At 51.7% G+C, this 7,712-nt stretch overlaps 1 protein-coding gene across 1 annotated transcript in view; it reads left to right on the plus strand.

The window, feature by feature from the left end:
- Positions 1-232: 232 nt before the first annotated feature.
- The window catches only part of LOC122257407 (uncharacterized), a 32,281-nt gene continuing 24,801 nt past the window's right edge, over positions 233-7,712 (plus strand). Inside the window, exon 1 of the mRNA XM_086543384.1 lies at positions 233-7,712. This exon is cut by the window's right edge and continues 44 nt beyond it. Coding sequence (XP_086399510.1) covers positions 4,225-7,712 — 3,488 coding nt within the window. The 5' untranslated portion in view covers positions 233-4,224.

The following is a 7,712-nucleotide window of genomic DNA, read 5'->3' on the forward strand; positions in this document are numbered from 1 at the left end:
AGTTGCATTGCATAGGACTTCAGCGGGAGGAAGTCAGGGCACTTTTAGGTCTTGGAACCTATAAATGGCTGTTGAGTCAATATTCTATTGAAATTTGGCGAATTTCGTATGGAAGTGGATTGTGAAAGAAAAATTATGAACGTTCGAAGACAAATTAAGAAGAGGGATATGGAGAGAAAGACGAAAAAGAGGAAGAAGAAAAGAAAACAAAGATCTGCAGTTGATTACGAGAGAGATTCGTGGAACTCGGCAGAGGTTCTTGAACTTAGAAGCATCGAACTCTATCTTGGTATCGTGGAGGGCGGGATGGGGTGGGCGCGGTGGAGAGAGAAGTGCAGCTCCCGTGACCTCTGGGGGTGTGGGGTCACGTCTCTCCAAAATTGCTGGGTCACATTCAGCATTGTGTGCGAATGTGTACATGTGTCTGAGTGTGTAACGTATACAAGCAGACATTACATAAAAGTATTCATTAAATGCTGCAAAACTGTTTTACCTACGTCATACAGAAGACATTTTTATCGTCGTCTACTTATGAAAAAAAAACATTCAGAGCGTGCGTTTTTATTTTCATAACTTATACTCGGACCGGTGGAAATGACATAACATGACGCAACTGTGTCGTATCACGTCATGTAAATTTAGCTCCGAGACTCGTTTGTCTTGTTTTTTGCAGGTTTATATTTTAGTCCCTTTGAGGGTTGTTATTTTTTTGGTCATTTTGGGACGTGGTATGATTATAGCTATATTTTTTAAATTGTATTATGGATGTCATCCTAGCTGACAATTAGCGCGTGACGATGGTGTATCAAGGGTTTCCGAATCTTGGGGCGGTCCTGGAGGGAAAGCATCCGTTTTTTTCGTTTCCTCTCTTTTTTTCATCCACTCCTGAAACCATCTCCGCGCAAACGCGAACGATATTAACCTAAGTCGGACAGAAGGTAAGAGAAGGTGGGGGAGTGTTTACGTGACCTTCCCTTCTCTTCCATTTTCCATCTTCCTTCCCGTCCATTTACCTTTCTTTTTCCCTCTTTCCCTTCCTTTCTCTTTGCTATTCTTTCCCTTCATTATTCATCGTTTCCTTCTTTTCCTTCCCCCTTTCCTCTTACTACCTTCTTCTCCTTCCCCTTCTCCTCTCCATCCCTTCCTCCCCCCCCCCTTATTTCCTTTTTCCCCTTCCTCCCTTCCTTTCCTCCCCTTCTCTCTTTCCTCCCCTCCCCTTCTCTCTTTCCTCCCCTCGCTTTCTTCTTCTTCTCCCTCTTCCTCCTTTCCATTCCACCCCTTATTCCCTTCCTCCCTTCCTCTCCGTGTGCCTTCTTCTTTTCACAACTATAATAATTTACCTTGTCTAATATTTGAATATTTGTGCTTGTATCTCAATTTACGAAAGATACTTTGATCGTACAGCGCCACCTAGGATCAGGTGGCTGAGGTCATCTCTACAAGCCTTAAACTGGCGTGGCTTAAAACCCCGCACATGTAAGAAGGCATGAAGTTCGTCCTGTTTCGAAACCGTAGTAAAACGGCTTGTGGTTATCTTGTTACTTCGTGTTTAACTGTTGCCTGATTAACTCATTTCCCCGAATTACTGGTGTCCATCGATTTTATCGACTCTATACGTCTTTTTTTCTTGAGCGTCATTTTTTTCTTGATGATTAGTACCATCCCTCATGATTTCTTCTTTTTTGTGTCTTATGAATTCCGTCGCCATTTTCTTTCCTTTTCGTTTCATTGTCGTCTTTTCTTCACGTTGCTCTTTCCTTTTCCTGTTTTCCCTTTAACATGTTGACCACATGTTCCACCACGTGGAGGGAGGACACTCACCCTTAACTACCCCGAGAAGCGAAGAGTGTTTGTCCCTTTCGCGGCGGCCTTGTGGGGGGCGGGCACGTTGTCCGGTTTTGACAGCTAATGAGCTGTTAATGGACGAGTAATTATTGGTCACGATCAGCGGCTGATTCGAATACGTTGTATTTTTTCTCGTATCTCTTTTGTTTGTGCCTTTATACATATTTGCTCGTCTATGCGAAAGATTGTCGGGCGTGTTTGTGTTTGTCTGTCTGTGCTTGCTTTCATGTGTTAAAATGAATGTTATTGGATGTCGAAACTATATGTATGTTGGCAGTAGAGATGTACCATGTTATTTTAGGCCTGAGGCATGTTGTCATAAACTACGGAAGAATAGTTACCAGGAGTATTAGGATAGGTAAGTGTTATTCTAGGGTAAGGAAGGAAAGCAGTAGATTAGGACGAGGAACCATTATCTTTCGGTAAGGAGAGCGCACGCTGTTTTTCTTAATACAGGAAGAGCTTTCTAGTCTGACCGCGGAGCATGTCCAGTTGCCCTTCCTCCTCCTCCTCCTCCTCCTCTTCCCTTTCCTCTTGCTCGACACAGCCACCTGTCGCAGCAGGAGTCAAGGTTAATGATTAGGAAGACTCCTTTTACCCCCCACCCCCCTTCCCTGGCCAGGTGACTTTCACTTAATTACCTCCGTTGGAAATTTTGCTTATTACCATGTATGACTGAAGGGCCGTGGTGGAAGCGTTGAAGTGGGTGGAGAGGCGAGTGTGACTGATTGAAGGGATCTTGCGACTGGCCGAAGGACCTTTCGACTGCCCGACCATCCCCTTTAAGCGATGGACGGAGGGTGGGGGTGCTATTGTGGGACTCCTTTGGGTAGGCTAGTTGGTCGGACCTTGGAACCGAGGGGCCGGATAACACTGACCCTGGGAAGCAGCGTGACGCCCGCGTGACGTGACCGTGGCTCTGAGAAGATAGAGATGAAGAAAGAGTTTAAGGTCACGGCCGGTCGAGATGTGTGTGCGTGCGTGCGTGAGGGTGTGTGTGTGTGTGCGCGCGCGCGAGCGAGTTGCCGGCGAAGAATGCAGCCGGAAGCGCTGTTCTCTCAAGCATTACTCTGACCCCCCTCCCGTTCCCCCTCCTTACCCCATCGCCTACCCACCCTTTCTGAGCGTCGTCTGCTTTGTTGTCGGCGAAGAGAGGAGGGTGGATAGGGCAAGGAAGCAGGAAGGAGAATATTCTAGGAGTAAGAGAGGGGAAGGAACGGAATGTCGAGGAAGGCGTGCGAGAACCCCACCCCCGCACCCCAAGGCTTACCCTCCCTCTCGTCACCCTCGCGCTCGCCCCACTCTGCCCTCCCTGCATACCCTCTCCGTGCCCCGCCCGCCACTCCCCTCCCGCCACGTTCCCGGCTTCTAGCGGGCACCCACGTGGGTTCGCGACAGCACGTGGAGAACGCGTCTCCCCCTCTTCCCTATGTTCATTCTGTCCTGATTGATCTAAAACCGTCTCTTATTCTCTTCTTTTCCTTATTGTTCGCTGACGGTACCTATGGCATCTCTGGCTCCCTCTCTTCTCATCTCTGTTTTTCCCTTTTCCCTTGTCTTTACCATTCCTCTTTCGTAGTTGATCCTCCCATTCGTCACCAGTAACCTTCGGGACCTCCTCCTCCTTTGCCCTCCCCCCTCTTCCCTGCTTCCCCTTCCCCCCTCGCTTTCCTCCTCCCTCGCGCACCCCTTGTGTTTCCCTTCCCTTCCGCCCCTCCTCCCCGCCCTCCCCTATCCTCCCTCCCCCTGCCCCTCCCGGTGTCCTCCAGGTGGTGGCTGCGACGAGGATGGTCAAGGTACCTGGGGCCGTCTCCTCGGTCCTCACTCCTGCTCCAGATCCCGTGTGCTGCAGCGGCGGGGGAATCTCCTGCTCTTGCCCGGCTGATGGTGCTCGCACTTTAGTCTGCGTTCTCGTTCGCGTTGTGGGAGGCGTTGGCGTGTTCTGGCTGTGGTTGTGGTCGGGGATTGTCATGTGCGGCCTGGGGAGTGGTTAGGTGTGCGTGTGTGTTGTGTTATATGGACGGGTATTTCGGGATTCTGCTTGCGTGGCGATGAGTCCGTCTGTGCGTCACGGAGAGTCCTTATAAGTGTGCCCGACGACCTAGTGCGGCCGAGTAATAACATTAACGTAGAATCAACGTCGTGGAGGCGTCTTATGCCGGCCTCATTCCCACCCTTGCTTTTACGAATTCAAGATACAAGCTCAGAGAGCGACGAGGAGAGCTTGGGGTTGACGACAGACATCGGCGCCGGAACTGCTTCCCAAGATGGAGTAGTAGCGGCGCGTGACAGCGAGCGAACGCATCAACGTTTGTGAATCAGTGTTCGAAAAGTCGTGCCGGCGAGCGTGTGGAGAGGCTGCGCCGCGTCCTAGGCGCCATGGTCGGAAGGAACCATTATCGCAATCGCGGCCGTTCAAAGAAGAAGGGCAAGAAGAGGGCGAGGAGGTCCTCAGCCCGCAACAAGGAGAACGCCGCGGCGGCGAAAGGTCGCACGGACTTGACCTTGAAGGAGTCAGCTGCGGGAGGGTGGGAAACAGGAAGCGAGAGCAAAAACGTCGGGGGCGACGCGGGCGGCCCGCCGACGGCCGCAGTGAGGCCGAAGGGATGCCGCAGGATTGCCGCCCTCACTGCATCCTCTAGAGGTTCTCTCGATTCCACGTCCACTGACTACTCCAGCGACGATGTCACTCTCTCCTCGTCAGAGTGCTCCTCCTCCACCGCCTCCTCCACCGCCTCCTCCACCGCCTCCTCCTCTTCCTCTGGCAGAAGGATCTCTGGCAGTTACTCCTCCGCCAGCTCTGCCTCCTCCAGCAGCTCCGGCATCAGGAGCCTATCGGCGAGGTCGGCCTCGGCCGGGAGCTACTCGGTTGGGAATTCCTCTATGTGCGCCACGCCCGAGTGCGGGGACGCCGGCCGTGCGAGGCCGCTGCCGCTACGCCAGCAGAGCAGTGTCACTTCCTCTGAAGAGGGTTACATCAGTCGTGCGAAGAGGAAGAAGAGAAGGAACAGGAAAACAAAGAAGGCAAGGGTGGAAGAAGGGACAGAGTGCGACAGCAGGGTCCCGGAGGAGTGCAAGCAGGATCCCCAACCGACCGGGGAAGCGAGCACGCGCGCGCCCGCACCGCCGCGTTGCCACCACACTCACGGGGCGCAAGACGTTAAGATATGTAGTAGACGGGAGGTGGAAGTTGGATCGACACACACTCGACAGCAAGTTCCAGACCGGGTCACAAGTCCTGCTACGGAACCTCATGGCAAGGTGGAAAGGTTGACTGGCAAGACGTCTCATTCCAACAAACAATTAATTATTGGAGAATACGAGGAGAACAATAACAGATTTGAACATTGCAAAGAACAAAAGGATAAGAAACATAGTTCAAAGAAACAAAAGAAAAAGAACAAAAAGGTTGAGTCTTGTGATAGGACCGAAAAAGCGAGCCAGTTTGAGAGAACATTGTCATCCCCGAAGAGGAACGCGTCCCTCGGGACCACGAAGAAGGAGGTGTCAGTGAACGTGATCAGCATCGAGGTCGAGGGCGAGCTGCACTACGAAAGCGAGGAGTCAGTGCTGAGCTCTGACGTGCAGCAAGAACTCGTGAACAAGGGCGTGGACGGCCTAACGCACACACTTAAGAACACTGTGCAGATGTTGACTGATCGAGTGTTTGAGTCACAGATGTCGGACGGAGGAAGCCAACCGAAGGAACAGACTGACGGCGGCCAGGATCATTCACTGCCCGGCCGCGCGATGTTCGGCACCGAGACCTTAGTGTACACGGTCCATACATCTGCTGGCGGGCAAATTGACGCAAGCTTGGAGAACAGCATACAGCAGCCTGGACATTCTTCTGATGGAGCTGTCAGTACCCAACCAGAAAAAGTCAGCTCCCGACAGGAGACAGGTGATCAGTTGGAAGCTTTCAGCGAAAGTAAAAGCGGTGAGCAGAATAATATTAGTGGTGAATCTTCGGTGAGCAATCTGTCGGAAGTGAGTGTAGATCGAACTGTAGTTATCGACAACCCATCAGACCGTGACTGCGGGCAGGTAGATATCAGTGATGCGTTATCTGCTGTCGTTGTTGCTCTGCCAGAGGTTGCAAAAGTCGAGACCGACAAAGTAGAAGACGATATTTGCAATACAGAAGTCGCTGCCCATGAAACTGAAGTACTTCACAAAGTAGAAAATGGCTGTGATAAAGAGGAGGTAGAGGAGGCTAATAATCTCGAGGTCGTTAGTGACAAAGCAGAAGACATCATCAAGAGAGAAGTCGTTGCAGATATTACTGAGAGTTCGGTATGTAAAACGGAAGTCCATGGTTCTGAAGAGGTCGTCAGTGGGAGCACAGAGGTTGTGACTAATACAATTGAAACTGACACTATTAGTCATAATGTTGATACAAGTGGTAAAGAGATCGCTACCGACAAGGCAGAGACGGGTCTTTATAAGGAAAACGAAAAACAAAATCAAACAAAGATCAACACTAACAATGCATGGGTCTCAGGCACTCAGGAGGATGTCGCTAACAGCATAGAGGGAGTCTGCCAGGTTATGGCCAAACAAGATGCTTCAGCCGCAAGTGACGGACAAGCAGCTGAAAGCCGAGCAGGAAATCTTCCCAGCCTCCACACTCAAGCTGACAAGCTCGCCACAGGCGCAACCGCCAGCGAAGCGGAAGTGGCAATTATCCGGTCAGAAGATAGTGCTGCCGCCTTTACCGCAGAGGTTGAGAGCCTCCTTCCGATGACGACCGCGCCTGACGCAGATCTGTTCGTGGAGGACCGAGGATGGCAAGAAACGCCCCAGACGATGAAGGAAGAGGGTGGGAGCGAGGAAGAGGGGAGGTATATGGAGAGGAATGAAGATGACGTTTTCCGAGATGTGAAGAGAGGCACAGACGAAAGTGAAGTAGAGAAACATTCGACTAGGAAACACGAGGGAGGAATAGACGAGGCAAAGAATGACGACTCTGAAGTAAAAACGAACGTGACAGAAGAACCATATGAGCGCATAGAGGATCAAGAGATAAGAGACACGGAAGAAGGCGAGGAGAGAAAGAAGCGGAAGAGAACAGAAACCGTAGAAGACAGAGAGCACGATGAAGAGGAAAGCGACAGTGCGAGAGACGGCGGGACGGTCGGAAGGGGTGAGGGTGGCGCGTGTATTCTTGAGGCCGGTCTCTCCGCCCGTGACTCAGCGCGCGAGAGGGGCGGGGAGGATAGGGAGCTTCTCAATACAAGCATGGACGTCATAACCGCCACGGAACAACTCGAGATCGCCGACTACATCACTGGCCGCGACGAGACGGAACCGGACATAGTGGTGTTCGACGTCAAGGACCGAAACGACGAGTTCGTCCTCACGGGTGCCATTCGTGGGACTGGCGACGTCGAGGAGAACGGCGATGTTGGCGAAAAGCACAGTAGCGACAACGACGGAGACGGTGACGTCATTGTCGCCGTGAAGAACGAGCTGCCTCGAGAGGACGTGGCGATTTTCATCAACGACAACATCCTGTCGCTCAACCCAGATGGAACGAGGTCGATCGTGGACGTCGTCAGGTCGAGCGATGAGCATGAGGAAGACCTCGTGATCATCGACATTGACGACGGACGCGGCGAGGCGGACGAAGAGGCGAGCACTGAGGGAGGCGAGGAGGAGGAGGGGCATGAGGGAGATAAAGAGGAGGAGGGAAAGGAGCAGGAGAAGAACCTAATAAGAGAAGCGGAAAAAGAGCAGGAGAAAAATTGTAGAGAGGAGCGGGAAGGGGTACAAATAAGTAGTGAAAAGAAGGCGGAGAAGGAAGATACTTTGATAAAGAAGGAGGACAAAGTGAAAAAAGAGCAGGAGATAACAGGAGAGGCAGA

This window comes from Penaeus japonicus, unplaced genomic scaffold, assembly GCF_977035675.1.
Source record: "Penaeus japonicus unplaced genomic scaffold, GWHDUDI00000001_assembly GWHDUDI00000013, whole genome shotgun sequence".
In the NCBI taxonomy this organism is placed as follows: domain Eukaryota; kingdom Metazoa; phylum Arthropoda; class Malacostraca; order Decapoda; family Penaeidae; genus Penaeus; species Penaeus japonicus.